Source organism: Diorhabda sublineata, chromosome 6 (assembly GCF_026230105.1).
Source record: "Diorhabda sublineata isolate icDioSubl1.1 chromosome 6, icDioSubl1.1, whole genome shotgun sequence".
NCBI classification, from domain to species: domain Eukaryota; kingdom Metazoa; phylum Arthropoda; class Insecta; order Coleoptera; family Chrysomelidae; genus Diorhabda; species Diorhabda sublineata.
The window spans coordinates 34,474,682-34,500,099 of record NC_079479.1 but is presented as its reverse complement, the minus strand read 5'-3'; the positions used below and the strand labels follow the sequence as shown (position 1 = coordinate 34,500,099).

General features: G+C 32.5%; 4 protein-coding genes across 8 annotated transcripts in view; 2 read left to right on the top strand and 2 right to left on the bottom strand.

Annotated features, from left to right (window-relative positions):
* Window positions 1–1,150: 1,150 nt before the first annotated feature.
* On the bottom strand, window positions 1,151–7,973 carry LOC130445642 (myotubularin-related protein 10-B). Its single transcript, XM_056781393.1, has 8 exons — window positions 7,752–7,973; window positions 7,652–7,694; window positions 7,184–7,598; window positions 6,879–7,113; window positions 5,162–5,522; window positions 4,735–5,075; window positions 3,651–3,811; window positions 1,151–3,601 (listed from the first exon to the last, which is right to left on the bottom strand). Exons 1-8 carry the CDS (start codon window positions 7,809–7,811, stop codon window positions 3,319–3,321), a joined length of 1,899 nt encoding a protein of 632 aa, XP_056637371.1. The 5' UTR covers window positions 7,812–7,973; the 3' UTR covers window positions 1,151–3,318.
* A 1,010-nt stretch (window positions 7,974–8,983) lies between these two features.
* Window positions 8,984–12,168, top strand: LOC130445498 (dolichol kinase). Its single transcript, XM_056781144.1, has 8 exons — window positions 8,984–9,207; window positions 9,261–9,511; window positions 9,689–9,915; window positions 10,312–10,497; window positions 11,178–11,387; window positions 11,437–11,710; window positions 11,764–11,841; window positions 11,938–12,168. Exons 1-8 carry the CDS (start codon window positions 9,167–9,169, stop codon window positions 12,072–12,074), a joined length of 1,404 nt encoding a protein of 467 aa, XP_056637122.1. The 5' UTR covers window positions 8,984–9,166; the 3' UTR covers window positions 12,075–12,168.
* The window catches only part of LOC130445493 (von Willebrand factor A domain-containing protein 8), a 26,003-nt gene continuing 12,664 nt past the window's right edge, over window positions 12,080–25,418 (bottom strand). For 3 of the 5 annotated variants that reach the window (XM_056781135.1, XM_056781131.1, XM_056781130.1), the window contains exons 6-14: window positions 21,977–22,135; window positions 21,221–21,729; window positions 19,851–20,133; window positions 18,701–19,777; window positions 15,927–16,123; window positions 14,990–15,149; window positions 14,309–14,932; window positions 13,864–14,102; window positions 12,080–12,319 (exon numbers count right to left, since the gene is read on the bottom strand). In XM_056781135.1, coding sequence (XP_056637113.1) covers window positions 12,214–12,319; window positions 13,864–14,102; window positions 14,309–14,932; window positions 14,990–15,149; window positions 15,927–16,123; window positions 18,701–19,777; window positions 19,851–20,133; window positions 21,221–21,729; window positions 21,977–22,135 — 3,354 coding nt within the window. In that variant the 3' untranslated portion in view covers window positions 12,080–12,213. The remainder of the gene's footprint in view (window positions 12,320–13,863; window positions 14,103–14,308; window positions 14,933–14,989; window positions 15,150–15,926; window positions 16,124–18,700; window positions 19,778–19,850; window positions 20,134–21,220; window positions 21,730–21,976; window positions 22,136–25,418) is intronic. The other 2 variants (XM_056781134.1, XM_056781132.1) reach the window with 1 other exon arrangement.
* The window catches only part of LOC130445494 (nuclear exosome regulator NRDE2), a 46,562-nt gene continuing 43,418 nt past the window's right edge, over window positions 22,275–25,418 (top strand). The window contains exon 1 of the mRNA XM_056781137.1: window positions 22,275–22,811. The gene's annotated coding sequence lies outside the window, so the exon portion shown is untranslated. The remainder of the gene's footprint in view (window positions 22,812–25,418) is intronic.

The following is a 25,418-nucleotide window of genomic DNA, read 5'->3' as shown; positions in this document are numbered from 1 at the left end:
GACCTGCGTTTTGACATAAGTCATCGTGAGAGTTAGTCATAATGTCATTAGTGACGTTTTCGCCGTGACAATAACAGAACAGTACAGTTAAAAGAGTATCACAGGCGTTATGAACGCTTAGTGGAACGCACCCGAATTGTTTTCAGTGTCGCTAAAATGGTCCTAGAAAGTAGTATCTAATTCAAAGTATAGTTATAAAGAAGTGCTTTCATAGTATTGGTATTTTGTATCCAATTAATCGAATATCTTGTATTTAGGACACGGCAACAAATAAATATTTTGTTTTAAAATGACATAACTCACAGAAGTTTATTCCAATTAATTCCTGTGTGCAAAACTCATTAACATCTAGTACATGGGTTTCGTTAAAAAAGTGATTAAAAAATTGGAAAGCAACTAGTGTTTTCTTTTACATTAAAATTACTTGATAATTTTCGACAAAGTTTGGTTCATAATTCATAGTAGAATAGAGCACCGTTAAGCACAGTCCCATTGATGTCATTTGAGAAGCTGATTAGGCACGTTGGCTTGAGCCTTTTGCCGAATTATGATGATTCATAACCAGCTGAAGAGGGAGAAACTCCGGTGGCTTAATTTTTCTGCTCAAAGGACACCATATATGGACTTAGACCACGTCAATGAAATCCAGCAGCTGTTCTTCTGTGAAGCCGTTGTCGGATCGTCTCATTTGACTCTGCCCTACTGCAGGTGCAGTTTTACGATTAGTTTTTCAATAGGCCTAGAACTAGAGATTTTGGACTCTTGATAACAGGCTTTATCCAAATCTTGGAGGAGGGTTTGAAGGTCGAAGAGACCTTAGGATTCGGAGTCTTTAAATCCTGATCTGTCTGCGCAACTTTCCTTCTCTTTTTTATTATCCACATTATTGATGTTACAGTGTTTAGGCCAGGTCAGAGCTTCAAGATAAATAGAAACCAATACTTCCTGGGTAGAGGGTTTCATTGTTCCTGTTTGTTCAGAACCATCGGGGGTAAGAGGAAGATTACAGGGCCCTTGGAATTTCGCAAGCATTGTTTGCAACACCTGATTAGAGTTCAGGTATCAGCGCCTCTTTGAGGACGACAGTCAAGTTCCAAAGCTCCTTGAGGGAGAAGGTCTTTTTGGTTTTTGATAATAATTTTGAACAAAGTAAATGAAAATCGTTTATTTTTATAAATAAAACATAAATAAACATTTTTGGTTTTAAAAACAAAATTATCACTGAATTATAGATAAGTTGTACATTAAAGTTATACACTTAAATAAAAATAACACCATTTCAAAAATACTTCAGGTAGTTATTGTAACAAAATAATTGAACGTTTAATTATACAAAATACAAATGGGATTATATGTAATATCGATGATCTGCTGAATACTGTTTTATACCTTAAAGTATATTAAATAAAAAAAATGTTTATGCATATCACAATAACTTATAAATTGTTCAAATGAAATTCGAAAGAAAGTGGCATTATTCGTTACAAATCTAATGGTTTGGACATGTAATTTTTAAAATGTTTAAAAGACTCCCTAATGATCTCCAAATTGTATGATGATGCACCAAGTCACCGGACACAATTCTATAGGCTAATGCCCACATAGGGCTGTAGTTCTACGTGGTAAGATAAGTATCTAAATGACATTTACTTAGGAAACTTTGGATTTAATTATCTGCATTGGTTTAAAATTTGGAAATCAAAAATGTTGTCTTGCAGGCCAATTGATATTTTCACCCAAAAACTTGAAGCGCCTAAGTGAAATGACAGAATATCTACTGAGTCACAGTATAAAACGAAATATTTCACCAAAAAAAAACTAATTTTAGTGAAAAAATAGTGATTACCTTTTTCCATTTTGTAAAACACATTTTCATAGAATCAATTTGATTTGCAGACAATACTATGGAAGAAAAGTTTTATTTTTGTAGCTCAAACATTGCTCAAGTGGGAATTTTATAGAACAATTTGTGATACTCATACTATAAATTTTATTTACCATCACTTCATCAACACTCACAATTAAATTAGTCCTTTGAGCTTAACACAAGTCGCTGGTAGGTGTAGTGGTATTTCAAACATCAACATTGATATGTAGTGACACTATTTTTTACCCCAAACAAAATATTAATTTACCCAGAAGACTAATTATAGGAAGAAAATTCCTTTTGAAACATTATATGATTCATAAGAAGTTGTTTGAATAAAAACAGGATATTCATGGTTATTTTGTGATATACATAAACTGAATTAGTTTTAGATACACAAAAAATATTGCAAAATTTCAGTTAATCTCAAATATATCTGCAGTAAATAGTTAAGGAATGAAAAATTTGCAGGGAACTATGTCTTTTTACTGCACCAGCGCATAGCATTATTTATGGAACACTGTCTGGTCCTTCGAGCCGGGATATCGAAAAACTAAACAGTATAATGTATGTTTTAGTGAAAATAGGCAAATTCGATTTAAATATGTGAAAATTTCAACATTTACTACAAATTTTGTCAGAATCAAAAGTTTCGTACCACAATTTTAATAACTAGCAGCACTAGTGGTCTAAATCTAAAATTTTTAAGCCCCAATGATTTTCACTATCACATTTTAATAGTCCAATAGGATATTTTATTTATTTTAAAAAATCCAAGTATTAGTTTCGAAAAGAAAGTTTATATTTCAACTATTTTCTAAATATTGAATGTTTCAGTTAAAACTAAAATATTTTTGAACTAAATAAAACTGATTTAGTAAAATAAGCATAAATCTGCTGGATGTATATAAGTAATGTTACAAACTCGTCTACTGACGTAGATCGTGAGGCCGGTCCTGTTCTATTAGGCTAATAGAATCAAAAGTTTGGCGGATGCGGACATTTTCGCAATATACGGTGGGAATTTCTTGATATTGTTTTTTATAATTTATTTACATGATGTTATGGCCGTTTTTATAGAATTAATATCTAGGAAGACCTTATTGTTTGTTATACTTATGATTCCTTATCAAAAGTAAAATAAAATGCTCATGGTATGTACATTTTGCCATTTTACTAATTCTTTCGGAAATATTTTCAAGAAAATGTCCTCACACAAGCTGCGGGATATGATTTACAAGATTTGTAGCAAAAAATGTATTAGTTTTCAATTTATCAAGATAATTTTCAAAAAACTGCACAAATTATAAAATAAATTGAAATATGTGAATGTAATTAGATTATTTGAGGTAAGATTTATATAGAATTATTTGACATAAAAGAATAATGACACTATTCGCATTTTTTCTTTACACTGGTGCAGTGATTATACTAAAAAGCTATCAGGCACTTCAATCGTTATTAAAATTGAGTATAGATTGTGTATCTAGAACGTCTCCGGTCAATAACACACTGTTGGTAATTTCACCAGACACCGAACTAGAATTATGGCTAAAAGGAAAGAAGCTATTCACTTTTCTTATCAACTCTAAATATTGATCCTTATTTTTATTTAGCTTGCCGTTCATTTCACCCATATTTTGTTGTGTTTGTAATATTTCTGAGACTAGATATCGACAGAATAAATCCACTTGCGGTTTACCACCGTTGCGAATTTCTAAATCTGGTAACCATCTAAAAAAAATAAAATAAAATAATCTATTGAGTATTTTAGATTTATTACCTAAAGTAGCATTGCAGCCAAACATCTAAGGCCGATACACCAGTTTTAGGGGTAAGTTGTTCACAAATGCTGTCGTCAAATAATGGATTACAAAAAAGACCGATGTCTTTTTCTGTAAATTGTTCCCTCCAATCCCAAACGCTCCGTAATATCATTGATCCCTAAAAACATGTTTTAGAAAAAATTAATATCCCAAAAAAAATTATTGGATTAATAAAAAACAGCTTTTGAGATAATACGAGGTAAGTGTGAAAAGTACTGATAGATCAATAGAATTCCTGAACTTTAAATTAGTGATGATGTGATCATAAGTAAATCCAAAAATTATTTCAGAACATGGAATTGAGCAAGGAAAGTGAACCTAGCAAAAGAAGGTTCACTTACTTCCTGGTATTTAGGGTTAGTTTGAAGATTGGGAAAATAAAAGCTCAGTAATGACAATGTTGGTTTGTTTGAATGGAATATCTTGTATATCATATATAGTTACTCAGTCCAAGTTTCAAGTCTGCACAATTAAAATATCATTTGAATACTACTAATACACTAATTTGAATAATCTGCAACTGTACAGAACAATAATTGAAGAAATAAGTGCATTGATGTTTTTTTAGAGATTTGCCAACGACACCAAGTATCACAATTTTAATTATTGTGAATTTTTTTGCCTCAAAATTGGAATGGACGTCAGAAACTCTGAAAAATGTTTAGAAGACTGTAAGCAAACAGTTAAAAGCCTTCCAGCACTTTTACCAAAAGTAGAAACAATCACTTCATTGGTATACAGCGGCATAACATCATTATTTAAAAAAATAATGATAAAAGAGATCACAAAGTAATTGAAAACAGAGATCAGAAACTAGATGAGGTGCTACCACAAACAAAAAGACCAAAAGACTCCAAGAAAAAAGAATACCCCTCACCTAAGGGTAGATAGACATAGGATTAAGTAACTAAGTACTTTTCTTACATACCTCGTATATACAAGTATTTGATTTTCCTAACAAATATCAAAAAAAAGTCTACAATCTAATGAGCTGTTGCTTCTTCATATTTTAGTAATTTATTTTATTTAAAAATGACTTACGTTCTCCGCTATGAATCTATCATGATGGCTGTTAAACAAAAATGTATCAAACACTGACACGTGAGCAGAATCCCAGAGGGTGGTTAAATATGTTTCACTTATTTGGAAAGCATTAGGAAACTGTTGTAATAACTGCCAAACGCAATCGAGAAATAACAAAAATATAGGCGATGGTTCAATATCTTTACATAAAATGTGACCGAGTCTATTGGCGAACGGATGGCCTAGAGCGATCCATTCTTTTTGAATTAGCGATTGGAAACCGAATTTCGTTCGAAAATACGGGTCTAACAGCAGCTGAGTAAGACTAGAAACCACGCAGTTGAGATCTTGACCGTTTCCTGAAAAAAACAAAAAAATATATATTATCGAATAAGGATACAACTCTCTGGATTATCTTATCAGTTGATAATATCTTATAACTTACCTTCTTGTAGAACAACAGTCAGTTCGTTTATATTTAGATGCTCGGCTGCCTCCTGCGCTTTAGCTAAACAAATGGATACATATAACAGCCATTTTGTACTATCCAATAAACCATAAAATTTAAAATCTTGATTTTTGAACACTCTCGTATTATCCGGTGTACACAGGTCTCTAAGTTTTATATAACTACTTTGAATATCTTTGGGGGTGGGTGAGGAGAGATCGATTATATGTGGTGGTTTTTTGTCCGGATGACTTTTACGAATGTGTTCTAAGAGCTTATTCTCTTCTGTACGATCTGTAATTGTTGGCAAAAGATCCGCCATTCTGACTAGTGCAGCTCCTTTACTTGTTCCCCATACCTAAACATTAGTTAATTTTATATACTCGTCTTATATCTATTCGATAAATGATACTTATAATACAACCCACAGTAATATTTACAGGTTACATCGATTATTTGATTATAGAAAATATTCTAAGTTTGAAAGAAAATCTAAAAAGCATTGAAAAGTCTATTTTATTACCCCCTTTGGCAGCTACTGGGCATAGACCAGGGCTAAAGCTTGTTAAAATGGTAAAAAATTAAATAAAACAGTAGTGGGATGAAACCCATCGGAAAGGAAGGGAATATATGAAAAAAGCTAAACAACAAAGTTGTGGGTAATAAAAAGGAAGTCGGTGAGTCTTTTGTTCATTGAAATCTCTAATATTTCCATTATCATGGTAAATTTTATAAGAAAAGGCAAAAATAATGAAAAAATCCGAGGCCATTTTTTATTTGATGATTATGTACAATTTTTAGCTATCTATTGAAATTTCACACACTGATGACTCATTCTTATGAATGTAACATGTAATCTCACATTTTTCAAACATTTACTAGAAAAACTTATCATAGTAATGAATATTTTTTCACACCATTGGATAATGGGGATTTCAATGAACAAAAACCCCCCCCCCCGACTTTTTTTAAAAAGTTGATATTTTGATGCGAAAATTAGCAAATGAAAATGACATTTTGCTCAATTCCATAACTGTGTAACTTGTGGCGACCACGGTGGCCCTCACATGTATCCTCTTATTCAAGACATTTTAAACTTTGAGCATCTCCAGGAACAACTCCCTCAATAAAATAATAATCCTTCAACTCCTGATTGACCGATATCTGTCCTAGAGATTCCAAGTTACCTTCTTTTGGGAATTTCAAGACACCTTTCTTTCATATCCTTTTTAATATCCTGCAATTAACTTAATCCTCTCCCATATACCTGCTAGCACGTTTTAGGAAACACCAGCATACTAACAGACTTCTACTTTTCACATTGTTTCATGACACACCCTCCTATTACATGAAACCAGACAAGATGTTGGATTGAACTAGAAGTTCATTCTTTCTAGATACAGTGATGGGAATAGATCTCGAACGCCTAGGTCTCAGCGAAGTTACGCTGCTACTAGCGATTCGGCACGCGCGACTTAGTTTAATTTTACGTTTTGTATATAGTACTTATTATAACTTGCTACCTCTTCACCATCCTCAACCCTTAGATTAGCTTAAATATGCATTTTTCTCATAATTTCATTTTTCCATCTCTTTGAGATATCTGCAGTATTTAATCTGAGATATAAACTTATGCAAATATTAATGAGAGTTTAATGAAACTTGTAAATAATTATAAATTACATTTCATAAGGTAAGTTAAATAAGGGCATACCCATATAGGACAAAATCTGTTCCTGAATTTTTCAACAGCCTCCTTTAGTATATTATCGGTAACAGATTGTGGAATAATTATAGTTTCTATTAACAACGGGGACACCTGGTAATTGAAATTTACTAGTGATATCCTCCAATTTTGACATTTCGTTCTTTTAAGTTCTTTTTCCCAGTCAGGCTTCTTATCAAAAAATCTGGCTTCCCTATTTAAAGTATTATTCACGTAAGGGTCCCTAAAATTATGAAATTATAACTTATATTTATTTATCTTGTGAAACTAGTGAATATACGATTTGTACTTACTTATAATCATAAGCGAATAATAAAGAATGTCTTTTAGGATACGCATGATGTAACAAAGCATTGACTATCTTCTTGCCACCGTCCTTAGAACTATGTTTGAAACTAAACTCAAAACTTTTCATATTTTTACAAATGATCAGTATATCTTTGATTTTTCCAGTGACATTTTGTCCTGGTAATAATTTCTTTTTGGATCTATCGCCGATTTGATAAACAACGTCAATGGAAGACAAACAAATTTCGTTTATACCTAGTAACAAATTTTGCTGATAACAATTTGAAGGTTCCAGTTCATCGGCAGTCATGAATGATAATCTGAAATTGGTAACTGCTAAATTTCCCATTCCATACTTTTGTTTATCACTTAATGGTTGATACAGGATTACTTTTGATTCTTCTTGTACAATTGTTTCACCTAAAATACAAAACTATATTTTCGACATTGTGGAAAATAACATATTTTCTCACCATCTAAAAGTTTTATTCGTTGCACGTCGTCTAAAGTGATAGACTAAAACATTAAAAATTGCTTTAGAAACACTTTGAAAATTTTTAATTATATAAATACCTCAAGTTCTGATTCTCCAATATAACTTTTAAAATTCGAATTTTCCTTGACATCGTTCATTTTAATAATTCACTATTTAACTAGTAACTTGATAAATTGGATTCATGTAAAACAGTGATTTATTCCATATTTCAAAATATGTAACCAACGTTCATTACCTAAAAATAACAAATTGGTAATTCACAATTTTTTCATTTTAGGTTAGATTTTTGACATTAAGGAAATATCTTTTAAGCTACGTTTACATTTGGCAAGTTTGCTGGCGGAAAATATCTGCGGTCAATAAACTAACTTGATATTTTTTATTCATAAATTTTCAAGTTTATTTGCTTAGTACTACTTAATAGTGAAATGTGCATAGTGCCGTTAAAGTTGGCAAGTGAAATCGCCAATAGTTTAAAAAAAATTTTGAAATTCAGTTAAAATTTCTGGTCTATAAACGGAAATTTTTAAATCCCGATTCTATTAACTCATTTAAAGATTTTTATATCGAATTACTTCACTTAAGTTTAACTTTATCTTCCACAAAATGTCATATTTTTTGTATAAATTTAAAAATGAAATTCCTTAAATTCTTATTTTAAAAGAAATTAACTTGACGTGACCGTTTGCACATGAAAGTTCGAAAAAAGTCAGCAAGTAGATCAGTAAACTAGCTGGTCTACCCCTCAGCTATCATTTTGAAACGGGCATTTGCTAATTTTGACAATTCGTTACATCAAAGGCTTTTGTTTATTCCACGGCTGTCATTTTTAAATGTGCATCTGCCGAATTTGATAATTCCTTAAATTGTTCAATGGTCTGTTAATCTATAAAAATAAAAGTGTGTGTTAAATATAAATTGTCAGGTATTAGATATTATGAACGTGTTACATTTTAAGCTGAATACTTGTTTTAAAAAGCTAAACATTTAGTTTTGACGCTGTATTAATTTAAGATTACGCTTCAGTCAAAATTGTACAACGGGACGACGCTCTAAGCCAGCGTCGAACATCAGTATGAAGTTGCACCTTAACAAGTTTAGTGGCCGCAAATAAACTTGCCAAATGTGAACCTAGCTTAACACAATGAAATATTCCCGTATTACTAAATTCACGAATAGTCTGAGTTTAATATAAATAAAATTTATACTGTTTACAATATAGATTAATTTATTTTTCTAATCATCCCACCTATTGTACTCGAGTAAATAAATTAAACCAAAAAAATCGTACGATTTGAAAAAGTGACGTGGACGATTAGATTTTAAATTGCCAATCACGAATATTTATTTACAAATTTCGTGTTATAGGTTAAATCACAAAGTCAAAATGACAATATCACAAAAATGCATGATAAAACTGTTAATTAAATGTGATAAATTGGTAGATAATTGAAATTGCACTTTTCGAGCACTACAAATATTACATGACATTATGCACGGGGATTTCTTTATAAGGAATAACATAAAACAAAGGTACTATATCACTAACTTTTGAACTTTTAAAATTAACTTGTACTTAATTTTAGACCAAACAGCGATTCAGGTCTTTGGGTACTGTTTTTATTGCCAATTTCGGTAATTTTATCAACTCTAAAACATTCAATTATTGCAACACCTACTTACAAATTAGCTTCATTAGTATGTACGGGCATGATAATAGTGTCTGTAATAATTACAATACAGAAGTACAAGAATAAAATATTGACCATTCTAACACCGTGGACTGTAATAGCATTTTTGATTATAACTCTTCTATTTCATATTAGTTTGGAAAAAGGTAAATTGAAAATTTAAATAACAAATATAATTATAAAAAATGATAAATAGTAGCAGAATCACACTATTTTTGAATGAAATAAAGAACTGTTATGTTATTATTTGTTTTTTTCCTCATTCTCTTATAACTCTTTATTATTTATATTCTTTTATTTACTGTGTTAATAAAACATTTTAGATCTGGTCTTTTCATTATTTGGAAGCTTATTTTCAACAATATTATATTTCTGCATTTATAAATGTATATTGATGAAATTTAAAGAATGTTTTACATTAGGAGAAGCTGGAATTATCAGTCAAAGTTTAATACTTTTCCTATATTTCACAATTATAAATGTTATAAACCATATATCACAAAGTATGGCTTTTAAAAGTAATATGCAAGTTGCAACTTTAATAATTCAAGTGAGTATTAAATGTAATTCGTTTATTCATTTCTATATATTGTGTTACACCCAAGCCATCTTAACCCATAGTGTGGTAATAATTTTCTTCTATTCTTTTCTGTTTCTTGCCTTCTTGTCCTGAACTCTTCTTTCCATTAGATCTCGTTTTCCTGACATTCTTCCTAAGTCTCCCAGCCATCCTAGTCTTTTGGATCTTACAATTTTGCTAATTTCCTGTTCTTCATACAGGTTCCTTATTTCCTGGTTTGTCCTTCTTTATATGTCTCCCTCCCAAGTATTTTCCTCTTCCATCTATTTCACTTGTTCTCCTCTGCTTTATTCAGTATCCACTTTTTGCTTGCAAGTACTGTCGGTCTGATGATTATTTATTCATTTAAATAAGTTTTTATTTCAGCTAGGACTTTTAGGAATTGGAATGATTGCTTATATCTCTTATTTATTTGCAATAGGAAGTACCATTATATTTTATACTGTATTTATTGGTATCATAACAACTATTATCATCATTCCTCTACATATTTTACTCCAAAGGAGTCCTGTTTTATGGATTTACGACCAAATGACTGAAGACTGGACCACTGTAAGTTCTTTACTTGATAACTTACTCGATATCAAATTTCAGTTGTACTTTCCTGATGCACTATTGAGGAATGGAATCAACCTCCCAAATTGGGGCTAGTTTACAAGTTTCTACAAAATTATAAAATATTCAATATCTTTGTTTAGGAAGTTCTTAATTTTTTAAGGGTTTTAAGGTGATATAATGCTATTTGGAGTAATACAAAATGGTATATACCAAGGAGAACTTGTCCTAGATAATTAAAGGTTAGAAATATGTTGATGGATTTGTTAGGTGTGTTGGAGTTAAGAAAATTCTACTTTCTCCTTCAGTTCTTTATTTTTTTAAGGAGTACATTTAGGTGAACTATGCTATTGGGAGTGATACCAAATTCAATGCTTTTACTTTTGTTCTGTAGCTGATACAACAGAAGGGTTGGGGTCCTATGAATAGTTTGTTTGTCCATAGTTTAGTTTCTACTTGATAAATGCTTAGTAGATTATCCAGGCTTTAGGAGTGTTTGTTTCTAGTTCCGTCTGGTGTTTGAGAACCATCTATGTACCATTTGAACTAATAAGTTAAACTACAAATGATAGATTTGGATTTGGGAAAGTGTGGGATGGAAAATTTGAAAAGTTTCAATATGGATTTTATATTTTATTGTTTGAAAATAATTTTTATTGTTATATCTTTATTTTTAGATTAAACTGATTTTATACTGGATATTTTGTTCCGGTATAGCTGTTCTTGCTATAATTAACCAAATATTTTATGCTAGAAAAGCTTCGACTGGTACAAGAAAAATTTTTCATTTGTTAGCTGTCGCTGTTTATATAGCAGGACTTTTATACAGATGTTCATTTTTGTATTTAGCAAGTGGAGTTGTCTTAGGAATATTTATAGCCTTAGAGGTAAAGGAATTTTTTTTTCAATTCATTTTTCCAAATGCTAATTCATTAGATTCTACGACTGTTACGTATGCCGCCAATTGGTATCCACCTGCAAGATGGGTTTGTAGTATTTAATGATGAAAAAGATGGACCATTAGCTTTGACTCCAGTATACTTACTCGCAGGATGTTCCTTACCGTTATGGATCCATCCGTCGCCTTGCGACGTCACTGATTCTGCCTCTTTCAATTTAGTTCCTCTCTTAAGTGGAATACTAAGTATTGGAGTTGGGGATACAGCAGCTAGTATTATTGGATCTACTTATGGGAAATTTTTTTGGCCCGGTGAGTATTAATTAATTCTTATGCTTTTGCAATAAATTAATTTTTATTTTTAGGATCAAAAAAGACTATCGAAGGAACTGTAGCTTGTATGTTAGCTCAAATTGGATTATTGTACATATTAATTTTTTTTGGTACGTTTCAATAACCATCTGTGGGCACTGTGGTTTTTTTCAGGATCATAGGTTAAATTCTCACAAGTAATTGTGATTTTTCTTTTCGTGTTATAGGATTTATTCAACTGATGTCGTCTGTGGAAATAGGAAAATTATTTTTCGCAATATTCGTCACTTCGTTGGTGGAAGCGAAGACAACGCAAGTGGATAATCTGGTCCTACCATTCCTCATGTATATTATATTAATTTAAACATATTTTATTACTTATTTTTTTGAATATATTTTACAATTTTCAACTTTTGGTCCAATTTTTCTTATAAATTAAAAAATACATTCAAACATAACAAGTTTTAATTGAAAAAATATGTCTGGTATTTTAAAAATTTGATTCAATTATTTACAACAGATGAGGAGAATATTTGTTTTAAAATATGCGGCAATTCTCTAGTATCTTGGCATATAAAGGCTCTTCCAGCTGGTAAATTTTGCGTTAACCTAAAAAAAGTCAAAAACCTATATAATTCAGATAATCATTTTCAGACTCAAACCAATATTTGGCCAAATAAAATTTGAGAAAAGCCATTTTATTGACTAAATGGAACTAGAAAAAGTGAAGTTGTAGTCAAATTGATCTCAACCCAGTGTTCAACCAAATCAAACTTTCAAAGAAAAACAATTTTGGAGAAAATTACACCGGGAAAAGTGAAGTTTTGATCAAATCAGTTTTTGGCCAAATTAAACTTAGGAAAATCCAATTTTTGACCAAGTTGATCTAGAAAAAGTCCAGTTATGGTCAAATTAAACTCTAACCAGTATTCAACCAAATCAAACTCCCAAAGAAAAACAATTTTGGAGAAAATTACATCGGGAAAAGTGAAGTTTTGATCAAATCAGTTTTTGGCCAAATTAAACTTAGGAAAATCCAATTTTTGACCAAATTGAACTCTAACCAGTATTCAACCAAATCAAACTCCCAAAGAAAAACAATTTTGGAGAAAATTACACCGGGAAAAAAGTGAAGTTTTGATCAAATCAGTTTTTGGCCAAATTAAACTTGAGAAAATCCAATTTTTGACCAAATTGATCTAGAAAAAGTCCAGTTATGGTCAAATTAAACTCTAACCAGTATTCAACCAAATCAAACTCCCAAAGAAAAACAATTTTGGAGAAAATTACATCGGGAAAAGTGAAGTTTTGATCAAATCAGTTTTTGGCCAAATTAAACTTAGGAAAATCCAATTTTTGACCAAATTGAACTCTAACCAGTATTCAACCAAATCAAACTCCCAAAGAAAAACAATTTTGGAGAAAATTACACCGGGAAAAGTGAAGTTTTGATCAAATCAGTTTTTGGCCAAATTAAACTTGAGAAAATCCAATTTTTGACCAAATTGATCTAGAAAAAGTCCAGTTATGGTCAAATTAAACTCTAACCAGTATTCAACCAAATCAAACTCCCAAAGAAAAACAATTTTGGAGAAAATTACATCGGGAAAAGTGAAGTTTTGATCAAATCAGTTTTTGGCCAAATTAAACTTAGGAAAATCCAATTTTTGACCAAATTGAACTCTAACCAGTATTCAACCAAATCAAACTCCCAAAGAAAAACAATTTTGGAGAAAATTACACCGGGAAAAGTGAAGTTTTGATCAAATCAGTTTTTGGCCAAATTAAACTTGAGAAAATCCAATTTTTGACCAAATTGAACTAGACAAAGTTCAGTTGTGGACAAATGAAACTCGACCCAGTGTTTAACCAAATTAAATTCCCAAAGAAAAACAATTTTGGAGAAAATTAGACCGGGAAAAGTGAAGTTTTGGTTAAATTAACTACAATATCACAGTCATACTCGTCAATCTCATAGTCAGAGTAGGTAGACACACCATTTTGGACCAAAGTAAACTGGGACAAGTCCTGTTCCAGCCAAACTGAACTTCAACCAATGTTTAGCCAAATGAACCTTCGAAAAACGAATTTTTGATGAAATTAAATATAAAAAAATCAATTTTCTACAAAATCAGAACACCGATAAAACTTACCTTTCTGCTTGGTCCCCTAAACTAGCTATAAATACGGCATATGCGCTGACGCTCGGTTTTACCGACATTGCTTTGGCCAATTCCGATGGCGAAATACCGTATCTTTGCAAATTGGCGTCAGAAAGAATTATAACAATAGCCTCGTCATATTTTTCTTCATCTATAGTGGACACCGCCCATTTGGACGATTCCAAAGTATGATCTCCCGACCAACAAAATTGAGAATGCGCATGCATAGTCTAAAACGTACAAATTACAAAAGAAACATGTTGCAGACAAAAATTATAACATTCGAATACAGGGTTTTTCAAAAATATGGTACTACAAGTTCACAAACTTTCCTACCGCGCCTATTATCGACAATAAAATTTCTATATATCAACCCGTATCTCATAAACTAATAAAAAAGTGAAGAAAAATCGTATTTCAATAACTACATACTTACCCGTATCACCTCCAACCTTTCTTTATTATCTTTAGGCGGATTATCCTGTTTAACGAACGTTATATTAAATTCTTCGCCGGAATGACCGATAATATCGTATTTAATTTTATCTTCGAATCCTTCAAACGCTTCCATAACTAATACGACAGCTTCCAATTCTCTATCCAAACGACCGTCGTACGAATTGAATCTGTACATGCTACCAGAAACATCTACCACAACTCTAAATAGTTTGGGTTTTATTTGCGGCGTACCTAATTCCGGATCTAGTTCGGTTCTTCGTCGAAAGATAGTTTTTTCACCGAGTAAACCTAAAATAAAACGGATATAATTCAATATATTTATAGAAAAATATATACCATCAATCAATTTAACGTCATCTAGTTCCCCGGACGTTTGATGTCTGTACCATTGTCTCTCTTTAATTTTAGCTTGTAAATTCCCTAAAATTATCCTCAAAGATTGAACTTCCCGCTCGACGGCGTTGGAAAATTGCGAATAAATCGAATGATCGTACGGACTCATACCGATTTCTTTCAATTTATCTTGAAAAGCTTTCTTTCCCATTTCTCTAGCCGCTTTTCTAACGTGTTCCGGAACCGAATTTTTTTCTTCGTCCGAAAGCTACATAAAATAAAAAAAACTGTTTACGCCGACGGTTAGATACGTTACTAATTTTACCTGATGTACTTTGTGACCTTTATCTAATCGATACGGTCCTCCTTTGCCGCCTAAACCGGCTGTATCTCTACCACCGGTACCACCGGCCCAAGTGTTACCACCAACGTGAGGTTCGTTCTTCGGATCTTCCTTACCATGTTTTGGCTGACTCACATCTAACCTAAAAATATCAATTTCAGATTTACTCATGAGTAGTACAACTGATAGAAAGAATTTCTGTTAAAACCCTATGGAAGTTTATAAAAATGAGACTAAAAGAATGAAATATCTTACAAGGGAAGAAAATACTGAATACTGAAAAGTTTGATGAATGATTAGATAAAAATTAGAATGAAACTGCTACAACATAAATCAGGAATTGATATGCAACACGCTTCTGAGTAAGAAACCCCAAAATAATTTTTCCCTCTTCACGTTTGGAGTGCAAGCAAAGAACTAATGAGTATTCTTTTGAGTACCTGATTCTACTGCTGCACAAAACCGATAATGTACCCAAAACCAATTCTTGGTGTAGTTATTACAACTTTCAGTGGTCTGGTGATAAATAAAACTCTACGGAGATGTATGGAAACATCTGGTATGAGATAAGGTGAGACACTTCCCTTACCAATCATTTGTTCCACTTAAACAGTCAAGAAATTCTATCGGGGACTAATCTTTTAACCGGGAACGGTGATTTAAGACGCCATCTTCATACTATAGGTAGTACTGATGCTACTGGTACATGGAGGAAGAAGAAACAGTTCACGTACGAGGTTCAAACATTTCAGCGATTCTTACAGTTTACTTAGTGAAAATAAAAAGTGTCTCATTAGTTTTTTAAAAGAAATTTGGTAGATGTAATGTACTGACTGGTCACTAACCCAATTAAGATATAGAAGAAGAAATAGGTTATACAAATATTATAATTCAGATACAATAAAAATTTATTACTCACCCGCTATATCTATTTATTGTCATTTGTATATTTTCTTTGGCTCTTTTAGATGCAACATATTCGGCGGTTAAAACGTTTTTACTTGAAAATCCGTGCTTCACTAGTACCTCTCCCAAAGTTTCAATGGTTTCCGTATTGTATCTATCGAAATCGAAAACGTTGAAAAGGACATCTTCCAAATCAGTATTTGGGAATTTCTAAAACGAAAATTGATTGAAAAGCTTTCCTCATACTTGATTATCACAACAACAAATGATTGGATTGAATGGATCGAACCAGAAAGTAGTGACAAAACAATGGACCGAGTCTATAGTTTGATGGTTATAGACATCCCATGTCGACATGATCAACTACAGCCTTAGATACGCTACTAAAGCGACAAAAAGAGACATCTAGCGGCGTCCACGGACTAATTTAGACAGAAAACTTCATTTTAGGGAATTTGACAGATCTCCTAAAGATTCTAGAACCGATAAAGTCGAAAAGTATTGACGAAACAATAGACCGAATCGATAGCTTGATGATTATAGACATCCCATGTCGACATGATCAACTAGTCGATAAAAAGAGACATCTAGTGACACCCACGGGCTAATTTAGACAGAAAAATTCATTTTAGGGAATTTGACAGATCTCCTAAAGATTCTAGAACCGATAAAATTGAAAAGTATTGACGAAACAATAGACGGAATCGATAGCTTGATGATTATAAACATCCCATGTCGACATGATCGACTAGTCGACAAAAAGAGACATCTAGCGGCGTCCACGGGCTAGTTTAGACAGAAAAATTCATTTTAGGCAATTTGACAGATCTCCTAAAGATTCTAGAACCGATAAAGTTGAAAAGTATTGACGAAACAATAGACGGAATCGATAGCTTGATGATTATAAACATCCCATGTCGACATGATCGACTAGTCGACAAAGAGAGACATCTAGCGGCGTCCACGGGCTAATTTAGACAGAAAAATTCATTTTAGGGAATTTGACAGATCTCCTAAAGATTCTAGAACCGATAAAGTTGAAAAGTATTGACGAAACAATAGACGGAATCGATAGCTTGATGATTATAAACATCCCATGTCGACATGATCGACTAGTCGACAAAGAGAGACATCTAGCGGCGTCCACGGGCTAATTTAGACAGAAAAATTCATTTTAGGGAATTTGACAGATCTCCTAAAGATTCTAGAACCGATAAAGTTGAAAAGTATTGACGAAACAATAGACGGAATCGATAGCTTGATGATTATAAACATCCCATGTCGACATGATCGACTAGTCGACAAAGAGAGACATCTAGCGGCGTCCACGGGCTAATTTAGACAGAAAAATTCATTTTAGGCAATTTGACAGATCTCCTAAAGATTCTAGAACCGATAAAGTTGAAAAGTATTGACGAAACAATAGACGGAATCGATAGCTTGATGATTATAGACATCCCATGTCGACATGACCGACTAGTCGACAAAAAGAGACATCTAGCGGCGTCCACGGTCTAATTTAGACAGAAAAATTCATTTTAGGCAATTTGACAGATCTCCTAAAGATTCTAGAACCGATAAAGTTGAAAAGTATTGACGAAACAATAGACGGAATCGATAGCTTGATGATTATAAACATCCCATGTCGACATGATCGACTAGTCGACAAAAAGAGACATCTAGCGGCGTCCACGGGCTAATTTAGACAGAAAAATTCATTTTAGGCAATTTGACAGATCTCCTAAAGATTCTAGAACCGATAAAGTTGAAAAGTATTGACGAAACAATAGACCGAATCGATAGCTTGATGATTATAAACATCCCATGTCGACATGATCGACTAGTCGACAAAGAGAGACATCTAGCGGCGTCCACGGGCTAATTTAGACAGAAAAATTCATTTTAGGCAATTTGACAGATCTCCTAAAGATTCTAGAACCGATAAAGTTGAAAAGTATTGACGAAACAATAGACGGAATCGATAGCTTGATGATTATAGACATCCCATGTCGACATGACCGACTAGTCGACAAAAAGAGACATCTAGCGGCGTCCACGGTCTAATTTAGACAGAAAAATTCATTTTAGGCAATTTGACAGATCTCCTAAAGATTCTAGAACCGATAAAGTTGAAAAGTATTGACGAAACAATAGACGGAATCGATAGCTTGATGATTATAAACATCCCATGTCGACATGATCGACTAGTCGACAAAAAGAGACATCTAGCGGCGTCCACGGGCTAATTTAGACATAAAAAATCATTTTAGGGAATTTTACAGGTTAGAATCGATACAGATCGAAAGTAGTGACAAACCAGTGGACTAAATGCTTAGCATGTCGAACAAAGATTCCCCATTCGGAGTCGTAAACAAGGATCGTGTATCATGGATCAATAAACATCTCGAAACGCAAACCAAACGACCTTAAAGGCTATCAAACGCAGGCCCAAGCTGGCATTTGAATGTGAAAAAACTCCAAAGCTGTAGCTAACAGAAGCAAAGTAACCCTAATGCGATTACCAGGTCACCAAGGTATACCAGGCAATATGAAAGCAGATAATCATGACGAAAAAGGAGGCAAAGGATTCAAATTTTGGACCAGAAGCATCAGATAATCCAAAATATCGATAACGTATCATCAAAGAAGTCTGAGGATTAAATAGGTGGCCGATCTTTTGCAGGTTACTGCTCCGTCCATTTCGGCCAAAGGTTTAGATACCTCGGAGGAGTTGTAGCCGTATTTTTAGGTATAGACGAAACGACTCTAATCAAATGACCGACTTACTTGTAGATGTTTGACGATATTAACAACTTCTCTTGTCGAATAAGGATAATTAACCAAACCCCGATCGGCCATTGTTCTTAAATCGTCGAATATACCGACCAATCGTTCGATAATATCGACGTAGACGTCGGGTCCGTAACGTTTCAAAAGTTCCGTTTCCGATACTTTGGAAGGATTATCTACAGCGTGACTACTAAAAAGATCCCCCAAAGCACCGAAAAAATCGTTTCCCAAAAAGGGAAATCCCGGTCTATTCGCCAATACTATCATCCTAAAATCCGGATGAGTTACAACCGCATTTTCGGTATTATCTCGATGATTTCGCGGAGCGATTCTCCTTCCGTCGCTCAAATTCATCCGACCCGATTCCACTAGACTTTTTAAAATGCAAGTGACGTGCGTCGGGGCTTTATCGGCTTCGTCGACGACTAGTACTCGACCGTGCTTGATCGCTTTAACCAGAGGGGAATCTTCGTACACCAAAATCCCGTTTTTGATGGTCGGTTGTACGGTTAGGGTTTGAACGGTGGTGTCTCTATGTAATTGGATATATTCCCTGGGTCGATTCAACACCTGTAAAAATCTATCGACTATTTTATTTTTACCGACACCTTGGTTACCGACTAATAAGAGGTTATAACCCAATTGGAAGTCTTGTAGTAACTTTTCCATTAGCGATAAATGTTGCGGTACGTCGTAGAATAAAGTTTCGGGTACTTTCGTTAAATTATCGGACTTATATACCGGGGCTACGGTATTTCCTATCGTTACAAATCCTCCTTTGATATCGCAACGTATTTTTTCGTTTTCTTTACGGGGTAATTGTTTTATTCCGATTTTTTCCATGGTTTTGTCTAGTACTTGTCGGGTAAGCGAAGGGAGGAATTTTATCATGAAAGTTTCGTCCATTATCGAGTAAATATCTTCGGTGGGGTACTCGGTGAGTCTCGAAGCTATTTTTAGGATACGTCTGGTCGATAGATGACCGGATAAGTTGGTTAAAGTGGAGTCCGAGCTGTTTCGTAGTAAGTGCGCCAAATCTATTATTTTTTCTAGCGATTTCGATATGGGACCGTACTGAAAAGTGAAAAAAATAAGTTAACGGTACGCCCTGTATAAATCGATAAAATTATCAGTTGTCGGGACTTACTTTACTGGCGACGACGTGCGTTTCTTCTTCCTTACTGAGCGTTCTCATTTCGTGGAAAATAAATAGACTCAGCATTTCCGGTGATAACCAATTTCCCGTTGCCGCTTGTAGATTGGGGGGTTCTCCAATGGCAACTATCTTAAAATCGGGATGAATTGCGTAAACGCCTTTTTGCGTCAAATCAAGTTCGGTCAAATTGTAATTTTTTTTTAAAATCTCGTATCTATTTTTACCAATTAATCTTTTCCCGTCATAAAGTTGCATTTCTCTATCATGAACTAACCTAAAATAATTATATAACATATAACCTAAACGAAGAATTGATTTAGGAGTCTCTGAATACTATTGAAAATATCCCAGTATTCAGATAGGTTAACAAAAACGACCAAAAACATCATTAACGAGTATCATTTTGTATAAATCCGAACAGAATCATAACAAAATTGATGAAAGTCATACTAGATTATTGAAAATAACCATAATTTTCATTTTACTAAGAATAAAATTATTATTGGTGGCTGCGATTACTTTTTGAAGTACCCCTGTATCACTGGAATGGTTTTGTTAATTACTCTAGCTATGTAAAAAAAGTAAAAGTGAATAAGTCAAAGTATATTAGTTAGGCAACCGTTCGTACATCCAACCCTCTTGAAATTATCCTTTTGAGGTGTCCCTGTATCTATTAAATAGTTTTTAATTAATCTAGATGTGTACAAGTCAAAGTATATTAGATAGGCAACCATTCGTACATCCAACCCTCTTGAAATTATCCTTTTTGAGGTGTCCCTGTATCTATTAAATAGTTTTTTAATTAATCTAGATGTGTACAAGTCAAAGTATATTAGATAGGCAACCATTCGTACATCCAACCCTCTTGAAATTATCCTTTTTGAGGTGTCCCTGTATCTATTAAATAGTTTTTTAATTAATCTAGCTGTGTACAAGTCAAAGTATATTAGATAGGCAACCATTCGTACATCCAACCCTCTTGAAATTATCCTTTTTGAGGTGTCCCTGTATCTATTAAATAGTTTTTTAATTAATCTAGCTGTGTACAAGTAAAAGTGTACTTGATAGGCAACTATTAGTACATCCAACCCTATTGAAACCACCCTTTTCAATTATTTCGAATCGAATTGATTGTAGACTTAAAAAAGAAGAAGTTGACATTTAGACGTCAAAGTTTAATATGTAATAAACTTGGATTCTAATATTCATTTAAGAAATCAAAGTTTATAAATTTTAACAAATATTTTTGTAAATAATAAATTATTGGTGGTGATAATTACTTTTTGAAGTGCCCCTGTGTCACTTAAATAGTGTTTTCTTTACTATTCTAGTTGTATGAAAGTAGTAGTAACGAAACTTACCTGTGTAATACTGTTAGAGTGCTGGGATGTATTCTATCGATCCCGTCTAAAACTGCTATTCTTCCTTCCAAAGCTGCGTCAACAAGGGGAGAAAATTTCCAAATGGTATCTCCATTTTCCAAAGTAGTTCTCTGTTGGATTAAATCTCTAGACGTCATATCTTGATACAAAACTATATTTTCCACTTCTTTTCCCAAAGTTTCGGCTACTTTGTTCACAATCATAGTTTTCCCACAACCGTTAGTACCGACGATACAAACATCCGCAACCCTGATACTTTGAAGTATCTGATGTAATAATTCATTTTGATAATTCGTTTCGACATAAAAATCGGGAGTGATTGTTGATGGTGGATGTTGGAATAAATTCGATTTTTCTTCTATTGTCGACGGTGGAACGTCGAGTTTCACCAAGAGCTTTTCTAAATTTTCGATACCGTCTTTCAAGAAAACTCTATAAGGGTACAATCTGTATATAATATCGTATGGAGTTAGGTGTGGATTTTGTTCCTGCAAATACATAATTATCGAATACCTAACCTAACCTAACCTACAGAACATTTTTTTTAAATGATCAATTCAATTATCAAAAACGTGAGTAAAAATACTTGGCAAGTAAAAAATTATGAAGATTTATGTTTTTCTGAACAAAATTATCTTGGAACACTTTAAACCAATTTAACAAGATTCCATACACAACCATGTTCTTAATGACACACCCTGTAAAAAGTACTACAAATATAAGTGTTGTACAAACCAGTATTAAACATCCCAAAGGTAAATTATCCAAAGGAAAATCTGGTAGTCCCAAAGCCAAACTCTCCTTACACAAAAGTGCAAAAGCACACGATAAAATTTTCTCTAATTTTTCCGAGTTTGGTGTTGGAGCTAAACTTCGTAATTCTTCATACCATTCCTAAAAAGATTGTATTGGGAGGAGCAAAACTCTTTGTGTTGTTTATTTATAGTCAAGAACCAAATAGATTTCAAGTTTTTTTAATTAATATAAAGCATAAATAAAATTATTTTAAGCAAATAGTCAAAGCAAACTATCAAACCCAGTGAAGAAAGTCACAATGCAGATTATAAACCTGTCCTATGACCGATTCGTAATTTAAATTTGGCGCCATAACTAGCATATGTTTGTCTCGACGACTGTGTACAGATGCTTCAAAAGTTTTTTTCAACGTTGTCAGAGTTCTTCTAATGAAGGACTTGCACATATGTAGAATTGTAGGTTTTTATTTGAATTTGAATGATTTTAATAGAAAATCATATAATTAGTATATATAAAAATAATTTTACGAAGAAATTTTATTAAAACTGATTAATTAGATATTTAAAACCAACTACTGAACGCTATTTTCGTAAAAAAATTTTGGCAACATTGGTTAATTCGCTGGAACTTTGTTGGCTACAAACAAAAAGTCGTTAGCAACAAGTAGACAAACTGAAGTGTAGTATTAAAAAAATTGAATCATTTTTATCGTTTTACAAATGGATTTAGAAAAAAAAATTCCTCATATTGTTCAACATTAATTATAGAAACAGTATACAAGATTTTCGTGTAAAACTAATAAACCAACTCTACGGTAAGTTTCTTTAATATATTGTTTTTCTTAATGTAGAAAGTTGGAATATACCTCAAACTTGGTTAAAGCGTCAAGTTATTTTAAATCAGTCAGGCAATAAATGTAAAATTCACGCAATTTCGCAATTCGTCATCATTATATAAAAGCAGAGTGAACATTATTCAAATTGTTTCAAATCTTGAACTAATTGTTTGTTTAACACGAAAGGAACACGTTTAGATCTTATAAGTAATAAAAATGTTGTAACGAAGAAAGGAAAGTATCAGACTATAGCTTGAAATTAAAAATTCATTCTGTTTTTGATACATTTTTATATACAATTAAACGAAAGTTAACAGTTCTTTATTCATTTCTTCGAATATATTAAATCTATTGTCTTATGAATCTAATAAAACATTCCACTTTTTACCATCGAAGACATTTCACCGGCTTTAAAAAGATTTAATATATGTTTACCATTTTTTTACTCTTATCGATGTTGAAAATCTGCCAACACTGTTTTAATCCCCAAAAAAAACCTTACAAAGCTAATATAAACTATGAAAGCCCTGGGTGAAGTCTTTCAACCAAGAACAGAATCTGTACTGAGCTAGTATCTTTACAAATTTCTGATTAGAAACAACTCGGGGCGTAACAGCTTTATACTAAAGCAATAAATAGCTTTCATGAACGTTCAATCGCAGCTGTATCTCCCTAAATAATATAATTTACTCAATAAATCCCAAAAGCTCTGAGGATTCATTGAGTTCGATTTTTTTTTCACGCGAAAAAAAACCATTCCAAAAATCACCCCAATTTCAGCTCTGCAAAGGTAATTTTTCCTATATCAGGACCATATTCCATATAAAAATGCCCCTATTTCCCCCAATAAAATTTTTCTCTTCTACTATGAAATCTATATTCAATCCTAGCCATTTAACTTTTAAAAATTATTTTACTTTTGGAGCAAATAAAATAAAATTTAGTTAATTTTTGTTAACATTGTATAATCTTTCCAATAAAGAAGAGTTTTTTTAGCCTTTCTATAAGGAACTAGTTTTTAAAACGTTTTAGAAGAATTAATAATCAACTTATATATATATAACGGCATCGGTTATTATAGTGAAATATATTTAGTTTCTGAGTGTAGAAATGAGCGAAAACTAAAAAAAAATGTGGTCAAATTTCGCGCGTTTTCCTTGAGTGACAGAAACAATATGGCCGTTTTCCTAATTTCCGCTCGGTTACTGGATATGCATTGAATTAAAACAATTTTTAGCTAATAACTCTTATTTATTTTTCGATAACCGCTATAACGACTGACATCGTTAGAAATATTCATTTCTTATTAATCAAATCTAATACTCATAAATCACAGCAATTCTTTATTTAATTGACAGTGTTGACGTCACACGCCGCCATTGTTATCGTAGGTCAGTGATCACTTTCCAAATAAAGTTTCAACTCAATTAACGATAGTATATATGTGATTTCTTCGTATTTTTTTGATAAATTTTGAAACAATATACCTTCTAGCACCTACACATTACCATCTTACGCAACAGTAAACTAATTAAACTTTTTTAATAATACACTACCTCACAAACTTTGTTTAGGAAGTGACTATAACAATATGACGGCCGTGACGTCATGTTCCGGTTGTCTATTTCTGATCTTTGAACTCTAATTTCTTTAGATTTTGGTCCATAACAGATATACCGCTGGATTTGTCATACACTATCAAAAAATATATATTTAGTTTCGCCTCCTTAATTATATAAATCGCCCCCTTACCATGGTATTAAATCCTCGTAATTACTAAACGATTACGACATTATTCAATTCCATCCAATTTAAGTTTACCTTAGAACGTGTTACGCGAAAGCCATTCACACGAAAATTTTGATGGGATCTCTATATTGCCGGTTCCCATGCGACCTTAATGTCCTTTCCGGAAAATCCGATAAAAGTTTAATCATTATTTCAATTGTAATTGCGACGTATCATACCTTTTTCAAACATAATTTGTAAGGATAATGACATTTACAATAATTATTTACTGTTTACGTTTGAGATTATTTTTATGTTGTTTACGAGTTTATACTAAAATATTAAGTTGACTTGACAATATCGTTATAATCGCAATGTTGCCAGATCGCGGTTAGTTTCATGATTAATAATAATTTTTATATTTACATCTTCTTAATCTCGTGAAGAACCTTGAAGAATAAAATTAAATCGTTGATATTTTAGAGAACATACTCGTATTTTGAGCTTTATATAACTTTTAATATAATCTAAATAGTTTACCAGCTGATTATGGTGATTACGTAATAAAATTAATCATCAACAACGATCAGATAAAGCTGTGGAAAGTAGGTTAAACTTGGAGAATAAGAAATTCTAGGTTAACAGTGACAAAACGGCTTTCGTGATTTATGATTCTGAACATCAACACTAAAAACATATGTACAGAGTGTTTTGGAGGTTGTATTTTCGTGGTATATATCGAAATTACACTGAAAAAAAAAACATTCCAAATAATAAAATTTATTTTATTATAATATTACAATATTATAGAGTCTAGTACGAAAAATACTTTATACGTCTGGGGTATCAACGAAATAG